This window comes from Phascolarctos cinereus, unplaced genomic scaffold, assembly GCF_003287225.1.
Source record: "Phascolarctos cinereus isolate Bilbo 61053 unplaced genomic scaffold, phaCin_HiC Scaffold_2;HRSCAF=192, whole genome shotgun sequence".
NCBI classification, from domain to species: domain Eukaryota; kingdom Metazoa; phylum Chordata; class Mammalia; order Diprotodontia; family Phascolarctidae; genus Phascolarctos; species Phascolarctos cinereus.
The window spans coordinates 149,804,844-149,826,940 of NW_027555625.1; the positions used below are offsets into that span (position 1 = coordinate 149,804,844).

The 22,097-nt window shown below is 40.5% G+C and overlaps 1 protein-coding gene across 1 annotated transcript in view; it reads left to right on the forward strand.

Annotated features, from left to right (window-relative positions):
* The first annotated feature begins 1,901 nt into the window (after positions 1-1,901).
* FBLN7 (fibulin 7) overlaps positions 1,902-22,097 on the forward strand; it is an 85,288-nt gene continuing 65,092 nt past the window's right edge. Inside the window, exon 1 of the mRNA XM_020987533.2 lies at positions 1,902-2,586. Coding sequence (XP_020843192.1) covers positions 2,512-2,586 — 75 coding nt within the window. The 5' untranslated portion in view covers positions 1,902-2,511. The remainder of the gene's footprint in view (positions 2,587-22,097) is intronic.

The window sequence follows — 22,097 nt, forward strand, 5'->3', positions numbered from 1 at the left end:
AAGCTCTTTGAGATCAGTGTCTATTTGATTTTTGTGTTTCTAACCCTAGTATTGATTTCTGCAGGTGCTGAACGCTTAACAAATTGAGTTGAAGTTTGATTATTCACCAGATCCTACTTACTAAAATGAGGAAATGGTTTTCTGGGTGACCCTCAACCAGGTAAGTCCCTGCTTATTCAAGGTTTTATTACATCTTTCTAATTTAAAAGGGCACTGGGTTTAAAGCCATACATGCCCATTCCTAGTTATCATAACTTCTTGAGCATTGATAATATGCTCTATTAATCACTCTACAAAAAGGATCAGACTTGGATCCTAGTCAGATGCTTTTGGAAAACATTTGTCTAAATTAAAGAATGTTATATTTCCAAAACAAAGACAGAGTGAAAGAGGAGCTTTTTACATCCCTCACCACCCCCAGAAAGAGCACTATTTGGGTTTTTTTTCAAAATCAACAGAAAATTACATTCTTCTGCTTTCTTTGTTGATGAGTGCAATTATGCCCTACAGTCCAGACTGCCCTATAAATCTGCAATAACTTACTCTTTCTTTAGAGAGGACAGGAGAACTTCTGGTTGTCATTGTCTTTAGAATATCCCATTCAGTTATTTTATTGCCATAGAGTGGGGCAGCTAAGTGTCACAATGGATAGAGGGCCAGACTTGGAGTCAGGAAGACTCATCTCCCTGAGTTCAAATCTGGTTTCAGAGACTTTCTAGCTGTGTGACCCGGGGCAAGCCACTTAATCCCTCTTTGCCTCAGTTTCCTCATCTGTAAAATGAGCTGGAGAAGGAAATGGCAAACCACTCTAGTATCTTTGCCAAAAAACCCCACAGAAACCCAAATGGGGTCACAATGAGTTGGACGTCACTGAAATGACTGAAAAACAAAAAATAGAGTAGCTCCTGGGTGCTATACTCAATGAGTTGAGAAGACCAACCCCATGCCTCTAAGAACTTGTAATTCAACACAGGAAAAAAAAAAGATCAATTCAACAGATATTTTATTCAGCACCTACTAAGTGCAAGGTTGAAGATGTAACAAATAGAGAGCCAGCCTTGTTGTCCCAAAGATTTGGGTTCAAGTTTTGTCTTTGATATACTAGTTGTGTCACCTCGGCAAAGTACTTAACCTCTTTTGGATATGATGACATCACAGTTCCTAAATGTTCAAGGCATTGTGTTGTGTTGGGGATATAAATACAAACTAGTCCCTGAGAAATCCAAGAGAGAATATAATCCAACTTGGTTTAAAAGATTTGGAATGTTTATCTTTTAGAGAATAATTAAAAAAAAAAAAGAAGAAGAGTAAGTCAATTGTAACTTGGTGTAATGAAAAAAGCACAAGATATGGTATCAGAGGTCCTGATTCTTCCTCTTAATGCTGGTGTGGCCTAAGGCCAATGGATTCACCTCTGAGTCACAGTTCTCTCAACTATTAAAATAGAGGGGTTGGACTAATTCAGGGGTGGGGAGCCTGTGGCCTCGAGGCCACAAAGTTTGAATTCCGTTAATGGGCTGAACTTGAGGACCTAGAGGGGCACATGTGACCTCCAGGGCAAGTGTTCCCCACACTGGACTAATTGATCTCTAAGGCCACTGACAGCTCAAAAACCCCCATGAAATCCATCCCGGGGCTTGGAGCTCTATAGAACTACAGTTATTTAGCCTTTTTCTCTTGGATGCTAATTTTTAACTCTAGTCATCTTCATGGTTCTTTCTACATCCTCAAAGAAATTACCAACTGCCGTGGCTTTAACAGCCAAGAAGGACATGTGTCCCAGTCTCCCCTGAGAGATTTCTATCATCTCTTTTTTATCGGATGCCTAAAGAATGCGCTGGTTGCTCTCAGAGGCATTCTCTGCAGGAGCAGCCCTTCTCTTTTGGAAGAGACAAAGAGGGAAGGAGCATTTCAGCTCCCTTTGAAGCCAGTGCAGGCTGCAATAAGGTCCCATTTGCACTTCCCCCTTTCCTCTCCCCACCCCCGTCAAGGAAAGGGCCTGGGGACTCAGCCAGCAATTTGGCAGGCAGAGGCACATGCTGGTGCTGTCCTCTCCACCCCTTCTTCCCCTCTGGATTACAACTAGAGGACTGGCATAGGCTTTACTGGGTATGTGAGTGGGAGGGATGGAATCAGAGCCAGACCAAGCCACTTAGGTGTTAGCTCATAAGACCTCAGAGCAGCAGCACTAGCAGCAGCAGCCCCTGCATCGGGGACAGAACAGCTGGAGCAGTAGCAGCAGCAACAGCAGCAGCAGCGGTACCGCGACCAGGACCGCAACCACAGAGCTGGGTATACAGAAAAGGACTTGCAAGAGCAAGGGTAACCTGATGCCTCCTAGCCTTCATCGTCATTAACAAGCAGTTTGACTTCTCAGAGGCGCCCCAAGCTAGCACACTGCTGGATTCGAATCGTTGTCAGGGCTTTTGACACATTTAAGACGATCTTGAGGGAGGGTAGGGAAAAAAGAAGCATTTTTCCTCCCTGAAAAGAAACTCACAGATTAGCAAGATGATTTCAGGATCTCAGTGTGCCTTGTTCTTTTTCTTGTCCTTCATTGCCTGTCAAGGATCCCCAGCATCTCAGGTAAGACAGTTTTCCATGGACTGTACCACTGGAAGATTTCATGGCTTGGAGTCTGGTGTCCACTTACCTTTCACAGGTGGAAGATGCTAGCTCCAGATGCATGACCCCTGGGCTTTTTTTTTTTTCACGATTCCATGTTGGTGCTTTGATGGGGGGCTGAGGGGATGGGGCCGGTTAGAAAAATAATTTAGGCTTTGTGTCTTTAAAAAAGCATATTTTATTAGCTTTTTCAAGTATATATCTGATTCTCCTCATGTGACACACAAATCTTGCCTAAAGGTGGGTACAACTATTTGCCAACTAGTAATTGATCAACCTATGAAGAAAGTGATTTGGAAAATGCTCTCACAAGAATAGAAACGTGCCTACAGATATGATGATTTCTGGGAGAGTTACAATTCTTTGTGCTTTGCAGTGTTTCATCAGGAATCCTGTCCTCTTGTTAAACTTGAAATATTCCCTACCCTGGACAGATGCTTGTTTCCTACTGAAAATATTATCATAAATACTTTTCCCCCTTCTTGTGAGAGGCAGTATGGTATAGTGGATAGAGAAGTGGCCTGAACAAGGTCATGGAGATCTGTGTTCAAATCCCACTTCTGATACTTACTGGTTATGTGATCCTGGGTAAGTCACTTAAATTCCCAGTGCGCCAGGAAAATTTCTAAGACTATAAATTGCAGAGAAAGTGCTGACTTGTACTGATAGAAGAAATTTCCCATGGAGGAGATCGCTATACCAAGGAAAACACCGATCTAGCTCCCATTGCTTCCCCAAAGTAACATCTTGTCTCTGTATTTGTATCACTTTCAGGAGAATCAGAGAGAGGTGACTAACATTTTCTATGGGGCCATTTGGAGTTTGGGTTTGTATTTTATTTCGCATAGGGAAAAGGACAACTTGCCTTTTTGATCTTCCAATCTGGCTACTCTTGATCATTGAAAGAATTCCAAATGATTATGCCATATTTAAAAAGGAGAGTTTCCTTTTCTTTTCTTTTCTTTGTTTTTCTTTTTCTTTCTTTCTTTCTTTCTTTCTTTCTTTCTTTCTTTCTTTCTTTCTTTCTTTCTTTCTTTCTTTCTTTCTATCTTTCTTTCTTTCTATCTATCTATCTATCTATCTTTCTTTCTTTCTTTCTTTTCTTTCTTTCTTTCTTTCTTTCTTTCTTTCTTTCTTCTTTCTTTCTTTCTTTCTTTCTTTCTTTCTTTCTTTCTTTCTTTCTTTCTTTCTTTCTTTCTTTCTTTCTTTCTTTCTTTCTTTCTTTCTTTCTTTTCTTTCTTTCTTCTGACTCTCAGTCTGACAGTTGTGTAGGGGGTTTCCCAGGTGGGATAAGATTGGAATTTCCTTGGATGCACCTGAGCTGTCAAACACAGGGACAGGAGGAAGAAAGGTTAGAACAATTCTGGGAAACTAAAGAACTTTGCACGATGAGCTCTGTGAACATCAGTGAACTTGAGGGACTGGTAGCTATTGCTGTGCAAATGTGCTGGTTATAATACTAAGGATATCAGTGTCTCATCTGTCATTACTTTGGCAAAATTTTCTATATATTGGACTGGATCTCCCAAGTAAGTGATCTGCTGGCCAAGACTAAGCACGTTGTTTTGACAGATGCATCAACATCTTTGAAACACTTAAGGATGATGAGTGCCTAAAAGAGGGGCAGGTTACTAAAATCCCTGTTTTTCCCAAGGAATTACTCAACAAGATCATAGAATTTCAGAGCTGGAAAGGACCTCAGTGGTCTGACCTCATTTATCCATTTAATCTCTCTTTGAACTCTTTCTCCCATTTTATAGGAAGTAAAAAAAGTTAAGTCAGCAAATGTTTATTAAATGTCTACTATGTCTCAGGCACTACAAAGAAAACTAGTATATGGGCAGCTAGGTGCCACAATAGATAGAGCATTGGTCCTGGAGTCAGGAGGACCTGAGTTCAAATCCAGCCTCAGACACTTGACACTAGCTGTGTGACCTTAGGCAAGTCACCTAACCCCAACTGTCCCACCAAAAACAAACAAACAAACAAACAAACAAACAAAACTAGTATAATGGGGAAAAATGTCTTGCAGCAACAGCTAGGATTTGGACCCAGGGTAATTGGTTGCCAGTCCGGAATCAGTTACTTACTAGCCGTATGACCTTGGGTAAGTCACTTCCCATCTGTAAAAGGAGAATGATAGCATATGCACTACCTATCTAAAAGAATTGATATGTGGACGATACTTTGGAAATGCTAGAGAAATGTGAGTCATTATTAGATAAAAAAGGAGAGGTTAACCAAACTTTGCTGCTTGGCTCCAAATCCTAGGCATACTTTATCAGATCATACTGGCAAGATGGTCTGAGGAACTCCCAGAGAATCCTGGTTTCTCACCCCAGATTACAGGAATGATGAGAAGAGCTCCAGAAAGGATCAGTCTTCAAGTGCCTGTTTATTTAACCCAATAGAATGTAAGCTCTTTGAGTGCAAAGGGTTGATTTGTTTTTGTCTTTGAGAAGGTACAGGGGTATAGAGGCTAGAGAACCAGCCTTGCAGTCAAGAAGACCTGGGTTCAAGTCCTTCCTCTGATATGCACTCAAAATTGCAGAAAAGGTACTGACCTGTATTGATAAAGGGAGTTCCATCCCCTGGGAATTTTCTAGATTAATTAAATCATAGTTTCAGGCTTTATCCCCTCTTCATGTCCAGTGTGTGGCCCATAGTAAACACTTAATAATTGACTGAGTTCCTACAATTAATGAGATATATAGGGGCATAAGAGAAGCAAAAGGTTGCTGCAGCGGTCCTAGACCATTCTCCACAAAAGAAAATTAGGTAATTATAGTGAATGGATGAGGAAAGAGGAGGAGGAAGACTGTTAACTTTGATGGCAGCAATCTGAATAATTAATTTTATATTGCTTAATATTATATATCACCATCTATTGGCCATGAATTATGGACATGTGTCAATTAAGTCATCTCTTAGAATTATGTGCATCTAGTAAAAATGAAGAGGTTGAGTGATGGCTAGGAGGACCTTTTCTTTCTTACAGGAGAGTTTTGTTGGTTTGAATAGGATTTAGGGTGAGGTTAAGGAAAAGGAATGGTAATTGATAAAGAAAAAAAAAGACTAGAAAATTCTACCCACTTCCTCCCATCCCCACAACCCTTTTCCAATTGTGTTTAGATTTGAAAGTATTTCCAGGTTGGTCTGGGTCTGGGCAAAGTTTAATAATTAAGTTGTAGAGATGCTGTTTACCTGAGTAGAGATAATGGTCTGGAGAAGTGACTTCAGAAAGGTTGAAGAGACTTGTCTTTGTGTTAGCAGTTGGAATTTAACTCAGTGCTTCCAAATTATGTAGCATTTCACCAGGCTATTCTCCATTGCCCTATGGGTAACCTACAATTTTTATTCTTATTCTTAAGAGATTATAATACTTAATTTTTGCAGCCATATAGCATCACTGGGAAAATACTTATATTAGAAAATATGAATTTTTGTACAAGGTGGCAGCTTGGGATTTTCCTTGTGAAATTTCCTAAATGCAACTCAGCCTGCTCTCTTCCTCCCATTCCATTTTGGGATTGGGTCATTGTCCAACTACAGCACCCATTCAATACATATGCATTGATAGATTAATGAATTGGCAAATGATAATAATACTAACAGCCAGCATTTATATAGTACCTAATATGTACCTGATCCTGTGCTAAGCACGTTACAAATATCTCATTTGATCCTGACTGGGAAGTAGGTGCTATTATTGCCCTCATTTTACCGATGACTTGCCCAAGATCACACAGCTAGCAAATGTCTGCAGCTGGATTTGTACTCAGGTCTGCCTAAGTCCAGGCTCAGTGCTCTATCCACTGTGTCACCTAGATGCCTAACATTTAGTTGGCCACGTACGTGTTCATAGTCTGGACAACAGGTGCTGTTCATCCATTTGATTTTTCCTGTGTGAATGGTTAGGCTGTCTTTTTTTGAGTGACCATAGATTTAATTGAGGAGGCCTGGAGCTTGATGCGCAGTGAGCTTCCTTGTCAATAAGGATACCTTGCCCATTTGTAGTCTACACAAAAAATGCTTCATGCCAGTGAAAAACACCTTTTGTGAGCAGGTATCTCCCTGTCCTGTGCTGTGCTTGGTACTGACAATCAGAGGATCATTGAACAAAGTTATTGTACCTACAGTTGCTTCTCTCAAAGACTCTGAAATTATCATAATGGGCATGCATGGAATCAGGACCACAGGCCTGCCTTATTTTGTCACGTGTCAAGGGAGCCTGGCCTCACTATAAATGCCTGTGACCAGACCAAATATTGCTAACATGAAGAAACTACAGGAAAATGTGTTCTCATAGGAAAGAAAACTGTCCCTAAGCAGGGCAATGGGAAGCACCTACTCTATCTTCAGTACTTGTTCCTAGAATGTTCTGATTATACTTTGGTCAGTGTCCCTCTGTATTTATTTTCATTGGCTTCCTCACTTTTTTACCTCCCTTCCAGCATTTCCTATACTTTCTCACCCCCATCCATCTTTCAACTCTCAATCACTCTCAATCTATTCCTCATCTCTTTGGCCCAAATATAAAGCTTTTTTAAAAAAAACAATTAATTAATTTTTAAATTTTTATTTTATTTTTTAATATTAATTTATTTATTTTTAGTTTTCAACATTCACTTCCACAAGCTTTTGAGTTCCAAATTTTCACCCCATCTCACCCCTTTGCCCACCCCAAGATGGCATGCACCCAGATATAAAGCTTTAAGTTGACCAGTTGTACCCCAGTTGATGGAAGCACATGGCTATGAGATCTGCTTTCCAATTCTCCTCATGAGTACACAAGTAATAACAATGCTTTAGTGAAATTTAAAAAAAAGTAGAGGACTGAATATTTTCTTTAACACACGGGAGACATCTTGTTGAAGGAGAACCCTCAAAGCTACATTTTGTGCTGTCAAGTTAAATGCTTTTAAATTTTTTTAAACAAAGACTAAACAAGGTGGGAATCTAATATTCTTTTCACTTTTCAATCAGTTGTTTGACTGTAAAAATGTGTGCTGTGTATTAGAATTGCCTGCCCCTATGTTCCTTTCTCAAACTCTCATCAATGATTTGCTCAATATATGTGTAGATCATTCTTATATTTTGTCAAATGAGAAAGTAGGTTACTTATGAACAGTTTTATGAAGAGTTCTAAAGGTTATTGACACTGTCTGTGATTTTTTTTCAGTCATTTGGTAAGGTTCTTCCTTCAGAAATTTTGAGATCCATATCTCATTGGTACTTTAAAAATTGTATCAGTTCCTGGAGAATTTCTTCTGTTAGCATTTGATCTGGTCCAGCTGCTCATCTTTACTTCATCTTCGTTGTTATGGGTACAGAGACATCAGTGATGAAAATAGATTGTTATAGAAACATTACTCTTTTAAAAATGCATTTGTTATTTGTCTTTTTCATCTCTAAGTGCTCTTGGGGTGATCTGGCTTAGTTGAATTTCATTCTAAACTTTACATAAACTCATTTCTAACCCTACTTCCCCATCGATTCACTGATTCGTGAGGTGATACTCCTCATAATCCTCTCTTAAAACGGTTCACAAATGAGTTTACCTTCTAAAGTTATTTGCTATATTTTTTTTTCTTGAAAAGAGCAAGTGTTTGCTGGTTCAAGTATTTTCTGAGCTATTTTTGCCTCATGGTGATAATTGCTTTACATTGGCTAAACTTCTATAGGAAACACAATCAAAGACAATTGTTTTTTACTTTATTAATTTCTAATTATTCAGCATCAGTAGTTGCTTTCCTCATGCTATAATAAAAACAGTTTGTGCCTTTGAGTTGACTTTGGGGCTGATGATAAGAGGTATGTAGAAAAGGGGGGATGTAATGAATTTTGTGAATTTGATATTCTGAAGGAGGAATCCCCATTGGTTCTCAGTTGGTAGTAGCAGCAAATTACCCAAGAGAGCAACTGTGGGAATTCCCTCAGAGGCTGTCTGTTTGGGAGCTGACTTTAGTTTGTTTCGTAACAATGGTGACAAGCGGAAATAATAATTAAGATCACTTTTCTTTTTGTCCAAATTGAGAAATTGCTTATATTAGGGAGCTGAGATTGATTATCTTTGCAGAACTTCATAAACTCTTCTGTTGCTCACTCATCTACCTGTGTATTCCTCACCTCAGAGCTGTAACTGGGAATTTTTGTGCTTGGGTCAAGAAGGAAGATGGTTCTAGAGTGGGAGTGTGGGCTGGGGGCCAGGGTTTCTGGGAGGGTGAGGCAGATTAGGAAACATGCCCCAGAAAGGTTTGTCAGCCTTCTGTTATGACTTTCTCATCTTTATCTCAATCCTATTTTTCATAACACCAGCTGAAAAAAAAAAGCAGCTGAGTGTAAAGGAGGGTGAAGAGACAAGTGTCATTAAATGAGTAATCAATTCTAGCCCTTCTGAGTCACTGCTTCTTAGCCAATGTGGAAAGTCATGGATGAATCAGGGTAAGAGACTTGAGGCAGAGGCTGATTTAGAGTCAGGTATCTACGTTGCTGTTGAGGACTTTTTGTTTTTTGGAGGCAATCAGGGTTCAGTGACTGGTCCAAGGTCACACAGCTAGTAAGTGTCTGAGGCCAGATTTGAACTCCAGGTCCTCCTGACTTCAGAGCTGGTGCTCTATCTATTGCACCACCTAGCTGCACTGCTGTCGAGGACTTTTAAAGTCTAGGGAGAGATATTCCAGTAGCTTTCAGTACCTTGGACAAATAGCAAGTCCCAGAGGTCATCTATTGAGCTGCGAGACAAACTTTTAGATTCTAACTTATGATGTGAATAACCATAACAACAACTGACATTAGGTAGTGCTCTATGGTATACAAAGTGTACCTGGCATATCTATTGATTATCGTTGTTTTTGAAATTAGATGTTATTGATATCTTTTATTTTTACATCATCTATGTTTTTGCCATTTGTCTCCCTCTGCCTCCCAGAGGACTATCCCTTATAACAAAGGACCCCCCCCCAAAAAAAAAGAGGAAGAAGAGAAAACAGGAAGGAATCACTTTAATTTGATAACACCTTAGGATGAAGGAGTTTATCAGATGACTTTTCTTTGTAACATAAGAGGAAGCCAGGTAATGTCAGAACGCTGAAGATGTGTGTATGAAAGACTGACGTGGCTGTAGGGAGAAGGAAAGATGGCAGAATTGTAGGTTCAATTTTTGCCTGATTTACAATTTTGCTTAGGTTCAACCTCCCATCTTTCTGGATCTCTTCTTTTATAGCTCCCTGGCTCTCTGGATATTTTGAGGTTACATTCAAGGGGCTGTTCTTGCTGATCCACCCTGTCTTCTTTCCTTTCCACCAGGTCAGATTAGCAAATTGGATGCTTTCCACTTTCATAAAAAAATAATCAATTAAAGTTCCATTTGCTTGAACTTCCTCAGCCCTCTTTAGATCAGGGGAAAATTCTTACTAATGGATAGAGAGAGACACAGAGACAGAGAGACAGAGACAGAGACACTCACAGAAACAAGGAGACAGAGACAGGGGTGAGAGACAGAGGAGAGAGAGAAGGAAAGCATTTATTAATCATCTACTTTGTGCTAGGCACTGTGCTAAGGACTAGGGATACAAATAATAAGCAAAAAAGATGGTCTGGGCTACTCACACGTTAGAAGAGGGGCTGCAAGGTGGAGGTAAGAGGTGGAAAGGTCTGGAGAATGAGGGGAGCTAAAAACATCAAGTGAAGGTAAGTAATTTGCCCACAGTCACCTTGGTGGTACAGAGCAGAGATGGGATGTGAACCAAATTCTGTATTCTTTCTACCATGCCACCAAGCCTGTCAAGGGACACATACTTGGTCCTTAGAGAGCCTCTTTCTAGAACCTGATCTAATCCTTAACCATCAAGATAAATTCTGACTGTTTTGCGGCAGCCTCTCGTCCTAGCTGTTGTATAGTGGGGTCTCAGTGAAGGTTCTCTGAATCAAGTTTAGTCCTCTAACAAAGAGCTCTATAGAAAAAACTATTTTTCAGGAGTTAGAAATCTTTGCCATCCGGCAGGGCCTGTACTCCCCACCCCCCACCAGGTGCTGCATGCCATAAGAGGGGTTTTCTCTAATGAAAACTTATCAAAGGGGCAGAGGTGCAATTAAAATCTAAAAAATATTTAAAAGGCCCTCTTGCAATGGAAGAGAATTTCTAAACTCAGGACCAGGATCCTGGAACCCATATAAGCAGCTCTTGAAAACCAGGTATTTGACAATGAAAGGCTATACTTGATAAACAAATACAAGTCCGGGAAGGGGGGATGATATTTGGGTTGATGTAGATTGTTAGCAGTCAATAGCTGCAAGTCAGGGAGTACTCGAGGAAAGAAGAAGTGGGTGTGCCCTGGGCATCTGTGCCCCAAATGGAGTGGGGGCTCCCCCTTTACTAGGCAGGACACCCCTTCTGCAGGGCTCCAACTGCCATCATAGCTTTTGCCCAGACTCACCCAGGGTTCCTGGGATCAGCAACAGCATCATTAAGGTGCTAGTAATGAACACTGGCCACAGGGTATTCTAGGATCTCTTCCCTCCACCAGCCACCTGTGCCAGAATTTTCAGTTATGGCACTGATGCCCAGTGCCCTCATTCTCTTGACCGTCAGTATAAACTTATATGAATCATTATTACTAATGTCTAGCATAGGCACAGTACCACTTAGGCAGTTAAGTGTGGATGGATTGCTGGTCCTGGAGTCAGGAAGACCTGAATTCAAATCTAGCCTCAGACACTTACTAGCCACGTGACCCTGGGCAAGTCACTTAACCTCTGTCTGTCTCATCTGTAAAATAGGGATAACAATGGCACCCAACTCCTGGGTCTTTGTAAGGATCAAATGAGATAATATTCATAAGGCACTTTGCACAGTGCATGGAATAATAACATAATAGGCACTTAACAAAATTTTCCTTCCTTCCTTCCTTCCTTCCTTCCTTCCTTCCTTCCTTCCTTCCTTCCTTCCTTCCTTCCTTCCTTCCTTTCTTCCTTTAAATAAGATGTTGGATGTGAAAGTTCTTTGAGAAAATGGTACTTTTCACAACTCAGAGGCAGGATGTCCATTTTTCAGCAAGGGAAGCAGTCTCAGAGAGGGGAAGTGACTTGGCCTAAGCCATTTGGTCAGTTTGTGACAGAGCCTAACTCCTCTCTTTGGAGTCTCATCTATTACACTTCCCTTTTCCTCCCCACCCCGCCTTGGTGTTATGGAAAGACCAAGATATGTGGAGTCAGGATGGGCCTGGGTTTGGATTTCACCTCTGACGTTTACTAACTGTGTGACCATGGGCAAGTGACAGCCTTTCTGAGGCCCAGCACCCTCATCTATAAAAAAAGGGAGAAGAATACCTTAAGTCCTTATCTCAGAGTCTTGTTAAAGGGAGCGAATGAGATAATCAATCCACACACATTTATTAATTGTCTACTATAAGTCAGGCACAGTGTTAGGTTCTGGAGACACAGACAAGAATAAAACAGTCCCTGCCCTCAAGATGTTTCTGTCTCATGAGGAGGTGCAGTTGGAATCGAGCTTTGAAGGAAGCCGAGGGTTGTAAGAAGAAAAGGTAAGTAGAGGCAGAAGTCCAGGCCCTAGGGGCAGGCAGTACAAAGGCATATGAGATGTTTACATATGAGATGTTTATATATGAGATGTAAGTGTAAGTACACATGTATATACACACATACATATGTATATACATATTAGCAGTTATTGTTTCTAGCTATTATTACACCACACCTCTTCTTTTATTAAACATTGTGCTAACTACCCTCAGGGACATTTGAATTTTACCAAGAAAAGCTCAAGCTGGAGGAAAGAACAATAGAAAGTTTACATTTATATAGTATTTTACAAAGCATTCAATGAGCTTCATGAGAGTTCAATGGGCACAAAAAGAACTCTAGAGTCTGAATGCAAATGGAATCATACTATTTGCTCTCCTTTTCTTTCTTTTTTTTAAGGCAGTTGGGGTTAAGTGATTTGCCCAGGGTCACACAGCTAGAAAGTGTTTGGTCTGAGGCTGAATTTGAACTCAGGTCCTCCTGACTCCAGAGCTGGTGCTCTATCCACTGCGCCACCTAGCTGCCCCTTTGCACTCCTTTTCTTTTGTTGTTTTGTTTTATTTTTTCTTTCTCATGGTTCCTCCCATTAGTTCTAATTCTTCTATAAGTCATGAGAATGTGAAAATGTGCTTAATATGAATCTATAAGTAGAGCCTATATCAGATTGCACACCATCTTGGGGAGGGGGGAGAGAAGAAAGGGAGGAGGGAGGAAAATTTAAAACTCAAAAACTTGTGGAAGTGAATGTTGAAAACTAAAAATAAATAAATAAATTTTTAAAAGAGCTCAATGAGGTAGATAGTGTAAATGTTATTTCCATTTTATAGATGAAGAAACTGAGGCTCAGAGGGGCAAGTGACTTGCCCAGCATCAACCAAACAGTGCAGTGTATGCTAGAAACCAGGTTTCTGATTCCAAATCTAGTACTTTTCCCCTGAACAACATTTACCTCCCAACATTGTAGGATTTCAGGTATCAGCTCCCTAGGGAAGACAGTGTGTATGTGCATGTGTGTACAATGGGAGGCAGGAAGAAACTGGACTTCCACGCTCCCCTGAAATGCCTGAAACTCCATGCTGGTAAACCCCGTGGATGAGAGTAAAGGAACTGGAAGTTCTGCACCTGGGAGAGGAAGACCCCAGATAAATGGAGAGGCAGCTAAATGTCATAGAGAGGGGGTGGTTTACAGGGTCCCGGCATAGGCCTAATAACATGAAATGTCAGCATGGCTCTGGTCACTTGTCTTTCCATTGTATACATGGAAAAGCTAAAAACTTCCGTAGCTGAATAAACTTATATATAGTGCTTAAAGGGACATGGCACACTTTCTATGTGTTATTTACATGCCTAAATTAATTAGTGCCCTTTCTCTTTAATTCCAAACCTACATCTCTTCCCAGCTTCCTTATTTCTGTCTAGGGTACCCCACTCCCTCTACTTTGCCCATGTTGACAAGGTCATCCTACGTATCCAGTCAGTGGCCAAATCTTTTCATTCAACTTCCCTGACATGTCCTGTCCATGTCTCCTCTCCACATTCACAGGCGCCATGCTTCTTCATCACCTCTCACTTGGACTATTGCAATAGCCTTTTAACTCATCTCCCAGACTCAAGTGCCTACCGTTCTTCAGTCCAATCTCCACGCGGCTGTTCAAGTGATTTTGGCCCCTTCCTCAATAAATTCCAGTGGCTCCTTAGCTCTAGAATTAAATAGAATCTCCTCTGATTGACATTTTAACCCTTCACACCCTGGCCCCAATCTGTCTCTCCAGCATTATTCCACATTACTCCCCTTAACTGAATCTATGGTCCAACCAAGCTTACCATCTTACTTTTCCTCATGCACAACATTGTCCCTCTTGCCTCTCTTATACAGAATGTCTGGGACGTCATCACTTCAATGTCTTTGTATCCCTAGATTCCTTTAGGGTTTAACTCAAGTGCCATCTGCTGCTAGGGCCTCCTCCAGTTCTCACCTCCCTGAAATGACCCTGTGCTGGAGCAGCTAGGTAGCACAGTGGATAGAGCACCAGCTCTGGAGTCAGGAGGACCTGAGTTCAAATGTGGCCTTAGACATATAATACTCACTAGCTGTGTGACTGGGCAAGTCACTTAACCCCAATTGCCTCACAAAAAAAAAGAAATTACCATGTACCTACTGACCTATGTTTTCTCCTTTGACAGAATATAAGCTCCAAGAGGGCAGGAACTGTCTCACTTTTTTGTGTCCTCAGCAACTTCCTCATATATCGGTTTGTTTTTCATATTTAAATGTTTCCTTTGGTTTCTTGTGCCTGCCTGTGTCCTTGGCACACAGTAGGTACTTAATAAATTACTGTTGATTACCTCATTTGAGTCTCACAATAGCTCTTTGAGGTAAGTACTAATATCCCCATTTTACATATAAGGAAACTGAGACTCAGAAATGTGAAGAAAACTTAATCTTAGTCAGAAGTGGGATTTGAACCCAAGCCATTCTGACATCCGGGACTAGCACCCTATCCTCCATGCTGCCTCTCCCAAAGTCACTCAGGAATTCAGCAAAGATGAGAAGTCAAAATTCCTGCTTGTTGCTAAGGCATTTCATGATTACAATTATTTCCAGTACTTAATCAGTCACAGATGATCCTTAAGACCCCCCACCTACCCACTGAGGTCTGGAGAATGTGACTTCCTTTACTTGAGCCCACATATCAATGTCTTAAGAAATAAATTATATCATGATAAGTTACTTACATAATATCCCATCAAAGGAAAAACCATAGCATCTTCAAACTGGAAAGAGATGTTAGAAGTTATCTAGCCTGTCCTCCCACCCATCTAAAGCATCCCTGACAGAGTAATTTATTGGACTTCCAGGATCATTAAATCAATCTCTCAGAAGTGGAAAGCTTAATGAAAACCATACATCAGTTCCCCAAAACCCAGCCAACAAGAACTCTGAACCCCTCTCCCATTTGATGCATTGCCAGTAGACAACTCCATTTCCTTCCAGTCCTTTGGCCTGACTCTTTCTATGACTTCTTTCTAACCATCTTTTTTTCCAAGTACGACTTCATGAAGACACTGAATCATACATATTTGGATGCTAGAGAAGAGAAAGACTGTTTGTTCCTATTCTTTCCAACAAGGGAGAGATTTACCTTATATCAACTCTATCCTGAAAAATTGTATAATTCCTTTTCTGTTGTTGTTCAAATATTTCTGGCAAAATCTGTTCTTTAGAAACAGCTGTTGTCATTCATATCCCCGCTATGGTCTGTTTCTTGTCTTTGTTTTTTTCCAAATTCTTACCCAAATTCTGACCACATTCTGATCTTTGGTAGAGTTTTTCCCACTGGTGTTGAGTCGTGGCAAACAATAATACTCTTTGCTCATGTGGAAAGACAAGATTAAAAGCAGCTATTACAGCTGTTTGCATGGTGGAATGACCATGCCCGGGTGCTAGTGAAGAGAATGTCTTAGAGTAGTTTGAGACTTTAAACTTAATCCTTCTAAACTGCATTTGACATCAAGACACTACCATGATCCAGAATCATACATAATTCTCCATTACCTACAGAACAAAATCTTAAAAATCCTTAGCTCAGCCAGCAAGTCTTGCTATGATCTAGTTTCAGTTTTATCTTTTGGTACTCCCTTTCATGCACCTTACAATCTGTATTTCTCCCAGTTCTTCCAATACGTCCTGTGCTTTACCACCATGAGCAGATTCCAGAGGGCCCAGTGAAAAGATTGGCAGGATCCCTTGGTGTAGAATTCTTCAGGAATTCTAGAGCCAGAACAGGAAGGTTGGGAAGCTGGAGGGAAGATCAAATTCAGAAGGCACAAAGAAGAATTCCATTGGGCAGGAAATGAGGGAGTTGTCTAAAGAGGCTAATGTGGATGCACAAAGGAACCCACTGATCAGCTTAGATTTTTAAAGATGTGCTGGTGATAGAAGCAAAGATAGGTAATGGAGGAAGAGCACCAAGTATTCTAACCATCTTCTGAGAAGAGCATCAGAAACACCAAAGTTCAGAATCAGCTGAGGTTATAAAGGAAAGCTAAGGATAAAAAAAGGGAAAAGGAGGAGGAAGGACAATGAAAAAGATAAAACTAGGGGTAGATGGGGTGATAATGCCTAAAGATTGAGAGAAGACAGAGTTACTCTACTTAAAAATTTATTTTTACATTCATCTCCTCTGCCAAGGAGAGAAATCTTAAAAGTTGGATAGGACAGATTAAATATGGCTAATTGGGATTCAGTCAGTCAAGGAGCATCTATTAAGCTCTTACTGTGTGCCAGGTATTCTAAGTGTTGGAGATATGAAGAAAGGCAAAAACACGATCCCTGACCTCAATGAACTTTACATATTAATGGAGTTGATACCAAAGATAAGCAAGGGGGATTGTAAGAGATAAATGAGCTGCCCTTGGTGAATTTAATGCTTCTGAGTCAGATGAACTCCATCCCAAGGCACTAAAAGAAGCAACAGATGTGACTGCAAAGCCCTTTGAAGAATCATGGCAAAATGGGGCAGCACCCCAAAATTAGAGGATGAATGATGTTCCAATTTACTTCTTTTTATAATAACTGACATTTATGTAGGTTCTAAAGTTTTCAAAGCACTGTACATACATAGCACATCTCACATGAGGTAGGTAATACATGTACTGTTATTCCCATTTTACTGATGAGGAAATAGACTCAGAGAGGTTAAGAGACTTTGACTAAAGTCACACAGCTAGTAATCATCAGAGGCAGGTTTTGAACCCAAGTCTTACCTTATTCTAAGTCCAGCACTCTGTAGTGTATTGCCTCTCTGTTATCCTAATTTTCTCAAAGGGAAGAGAATATAGTTTGCAAGCTAGTAAATTGGACTTAGGATTGTTGGAAACATTCTAGAATTAAAGGGATAATTTGTGAACATCTAAAAAAAGGAGGTAATGTTTACAAGAATCCCATATGGCTTCCTCAAGAATAGGAAGGCCTATTCTTTTTGTTGTTTTTGAGGCAATTGGAGTTAAGTGACTTGCCCAGGGTCACACAGCTGGTACATGTCTGAGGCTGGATTTGAACTCAGGTCCTCCTGACTCCAAGCCCAGTGCTCTATCCACTGTGAGGAAGACCTATTCTTGACAGACTAAACCCATTGCCCTATTGGACTGGGTTTCTAGAGGGAAGACCAGGGGAATACTGAAGCTATAGTAAATTTAGATTTTAGCATAATATTTGGCATAGTTTCTAATGCTGTTGTTTGTGGACAAGATTCAGAAATATGTGCTCAATGAATAGTTGGATTTCAGAACTTACCAAATGAGCAAAAATGAAATTTAACTTCTACATGGTCAGTGGAGTGCCTCAGGGTCTGTACTTGGCCTCATCTTTGTCAGTGACTAGAACAAAGTCATTGATTGCTTATCACAATTTTGGATGTCATAAAGGGGTCTGTGTGTATGTGTGTGTGTGAGGTAACTAGGATACTAGGTGAAAGGTTTAAAAAAATATTGACAGACCAGAAAATTGGACCAAATCTAAGACATTAAAATTTAATAGAGATATTTATCAAGTATTACACTTGGGTTGAGAACATCAACTTTGCAAGTATAATAGGCGGGGGAAATATCCAGGTAGCAGTTTTTCTGGAAAAAAAAAATCTAGAGATTTAAATGAATTTCAATATGAGTCCATAGCAGGATGTGGCAGTTGGAAGAGTTAATGTGATGTTGGGCTGCAGTATAAGTTAGGCAGAATGTCCAGGATTAGGAAGATGAGCGTCCTGTCTTATAGCATCCTGACCACACCTCACCTGGAGTGTTGTGCCCATTTCTAGGTTCATTTCTAGGAAGGACATTGATAGGCTGGAGAAAGCTCACAAGAAGGCAGTCAGGGTACAAGTTGGAGACTTGAAAATAGCTGTTATGTACCCCTCCCAAATCTTCTTGTCTCCAACTTAGATATCCCAAACTCCTTCAAATGAACCCTTTAAAACATGATTCCAAGGCTCTTCTGATATCATTCTCAGGTGAGATGGGCTTCCCCTCTTCAGCATTTCATTAGAAAACATAATCTACATTGCGGTGATCAGATCAAGAAGTCCCCACCTTGGATCTGTCAAGGTAGTCCTCTGATAACTTTATGGACTTATTTTTCCCTTTTAGAATTTTTGTTTATTAAGAAGAATTAAAGGATAGTTATCTTGACAGAGGAAGCAGAGACCTAGTGACAAGAACACTAGATCTGGAGCCAGAGGGCCTAGGTTCAAAAGTAGATTTTGCTACTTACTATCTGTGACTTAAAATCACAGAATTTAATAGCTGAGGCTTAGGTGGTTGTCTTGCTCAGCCCATACCACAGAGGCTTCCCCTGTACAATATACCCACCCAACTTCTGTTTGCAAACTTTGAAGGTCCCAGACCAAGTCCCACTTGGTCATTGTTTGGGCCCTAATTGACTCAGAGTGAAAGTAAATAAGAATTGTTTCTGTTTTGGCCAGAAACTCTGAGGTTCTTTTTTTTGACTCATTTTTTTTTTTACCGGCCTTAATCGCTGAATGGGCATTGCCTCAGTCAAACTGAGACCTGCTAAAGACCTTAGCTTTAAAAGGCCAATGTCTTCCCTAGCATCTGGGGCCATCTCCAGTCATCCTGATGTGTATCTGGCCACTGGATCCAGATGGCTCCAGAGGAGAAAGTGAGGCTGGTGACTTTGCACAGCCCTCCCTCACTGAAATCTAATTCACTTGCAAGTCATGGTATCACCTCCATGATGTCATGGTCCTCTTCCAGAACGAAGGACAAACAATAACAGCAAACCTCCAAGAGGGAGGGTTCCATTCCCTCCCTGGGCCACCCATTCTACTTCGGGATATTTCTAAATGTTAGGAAGGTTTTTTGGTTTATTTATTTTTGTTCATTTGTTTTTGTTTTTGTTTTTCTGATATGGAACCAAACTTTGTTCATTTGAAATTTCCACCGATTGCTTCTAGTTCTGTCTTCTGGGGCCAAACAGTACAAATCTAATCCCTCTTACACATGACAACCCTCCAAATACTTGAACATAGTTATGTGCCTCCTAAATCTTCTTTTCTCCCATCTAAACATCTCAAGTTCGTTCCCACACTCCTCATATGACATTGCCTCAAATCCTTTCACTATCCTAGATGTCTCTCCTCTAGACACTTCCTAGCTTATCACTTGAGTCTGACGTACAGACCACAGAGGGACTAATAATCAATCAACCACCAAGCATTTCCTAAGTGCCTGCTATGTGCCAGGTACTGTGCTAAGTGCTGGTAGTACAAAGAAAAAGCAAAAGCAGGCCCTACAAAAGTGCTCTAATAGAGGGCTTCCATTTGATTCAATCAACCCGTCAATCAAGCAACCAACAGCATTTACTAAGTGCACCTGTGCACTTGAAGGGCTTCAGATACAAAGAATGAGACAATCTCTCTATGCTCAAAGAGATCATATTCCAACAACCACCTTCTTATTCCTGAAAGCTCTGCCTTCCAATGCTGCCACAGATTGCATTCCCTTTCTCAGCTGCCTCATCACTCTGCCGACTCATTACCCTTGACTTCACTTAACCCCTTAGATCTTTTTCAGACTAAGTGCTGCCTAACCAAGCCTTGCCATCCTATACTTGTGAAGACACAGACAAATAAGACACATATTGTATACGTGAACCCTACTGTAAGACTTTACATTTATTTCTGTTGAATTTCATCTGTGTTCTAACCAGAGCTGCAACCTGTTAAGATCATTTTGGAACCTGACTTTGTTATCTAATCTGTTAACTATCCTCCCCAGCTTTGCGTCATCTGTAAATTTTATAAATGTGTCATTTATACCTCCATCCCAGGCACTGGAAAATATATTAAACAGCGTAGGGCTGAGTGCAGAGTCCTGGGACCTTAGTTCTACTAACGTCACCTCAAGTCACTTCAACCTCTCCCTCTGGGCTTCAGGCACTATGCTTTCTTTTAAAAATTTTTTAGAGCACCGGCCCTGGATTCAGGAGGACCTGAGTTCAAATCCAGCCTCAGACACATAACACTTACTAGCTGTGTGATCCTGGGCAAGTCTTAACCCCATTGCTTAACAAAAACAAAAAAAAAAATTTTTAATTTCTATTCAATTTTTAATTTATGAAATAAATTTCTACAGCATAGCATAATGGAAAGATGATTACACATGAAACTGCAAATGTATTATGTAAAACTTGCTATTCCTTTTAACTATATAATAAAGTTATCATGTAAATTTCTTCTTGTTTTCTTCTCCCCCTCCCCCACCCTTGGCCCTAGAGATGGCTACCATTAGACCATTATACTTTCCAACTCTAAAGTCAATGGTCTCCTATGAACAGTGATACAGAGGAGAGTATAGGAAGCACAGAGGGGAAAGTCATATTAAAAAGGTTAAGTGTTTGTGTATATCATGCCTCATTAGGTAGTAGTAGCTCTGAGTTAGTAAAATTCACTCTCTGTATCTTTGACCCGATTTACTAGGCCTGGTCTTTGCCTCGAGTCAGTATTTCTGAAAGCTCACAATACTCCACTTTTATTTTTGAACCCCAAACATAGCCTGTTGGCCAAGACACAAGAAGTCATCATGAGCATTTTAGCTGGACTTCAAACTTGAGTCCCTGGCTTGTTTATTGTAGCCCAGTGTGTGAAAAAAAAATGCACAGCACAGCCTAGGGAAGGAGGTTTGAACCTTAGCATTGAGCAGAGTGAAGTGTCCCTGAAGACTTAATGGCATTTCTCACATAGGAATTGCCTTAGAAGTAAGGAAAACTTGTCCTTTTCCTCCTGTCTACTTCCCCAAAAGCCAGCACTGGAAAGGACAATCAAGGCCAGTTTTTGCCTAATCAGAACCCTTAATAAAATGGCAAAGTAGGGGAAGCTCTTTGCAAGCCCTTCTGCATATAATGGAAAATGTTAGAGCTAAATCAGTGCCTGGCAATTTGGAGCAGTGGAAAGGACAATGCATTTGGAGGCAGGAGGCCCTAGGTTTAAATTCTGGCTCTGTTCCTGGTCATATTATTTAACTTCTATTATATCAGGTCTTGGTTTTCTCCTGAGTAAAATTAGAGGGGTAGAATAAATAATCTCTTTGGTCCTAGAAGACCAAAGCTCTGGCTAATGTGTCCATCACAGGGAAAACCCCAGTGCTAAGCCTGTCATGTTATCATTGATTAAGTTTAGGTAACTAAGGTGAGTGGTCTGCTGGTATTTACGGTTTTTTGACTGGCTTTCTCCCCTCCCCCTGCAAAAGTACTCTGGATAGTAAAATTTAATTATTAACATTTTCTTCATCACTCTCTTAAGTCTGGACAATCAACAAAATAATAAATCTAGCTTGATCTGTAGCCACTGAAAATTTAACAATCAAGTCTTTCTTCTGGAGCTGGCTCCACACATCCCTGGTTAAGATCATTTTCTTTGGAGACAACAAGGCTTGACCCAGGCAGAGTGAACATATGTTGCTCCTCTAAATTTCTTCAAAGGCCAGTGGTGCCTCAGAGGGTCCTGAACGTATTTTCTATGCTCCTAGCCTGAGTGATGCTCAGAAATGGTGTTCTTCTCTCCACCTTTTCTATAGTGAGGGATATTTAACCTGAAGATTATGGTCTTGGTTTAAAAATTTTTTCTGGGGGAGGCATCTTTATTCTAATATAGTTGATTTCCTTTGTAATTCTATGTATTTTATTCATTTAAACACATCATTCTGAGAAGGGGTTCATAGGCTTCACCAGATTGATTGCCAAAGGGGTCCGTGAGTCTTAGGTTAAAAACTTGTGTTGTAGTGTGGAAAGTATTGGACTCAGAGTCAGATAATTTGCCTTTAAGTTCTATCCCTAGACCTCATCAGCTGGGCAACCTTGGGCTATTCACTTGACTTCTTGGACATCTGGTCCTCACCTGAAAAAGTGGATAAAC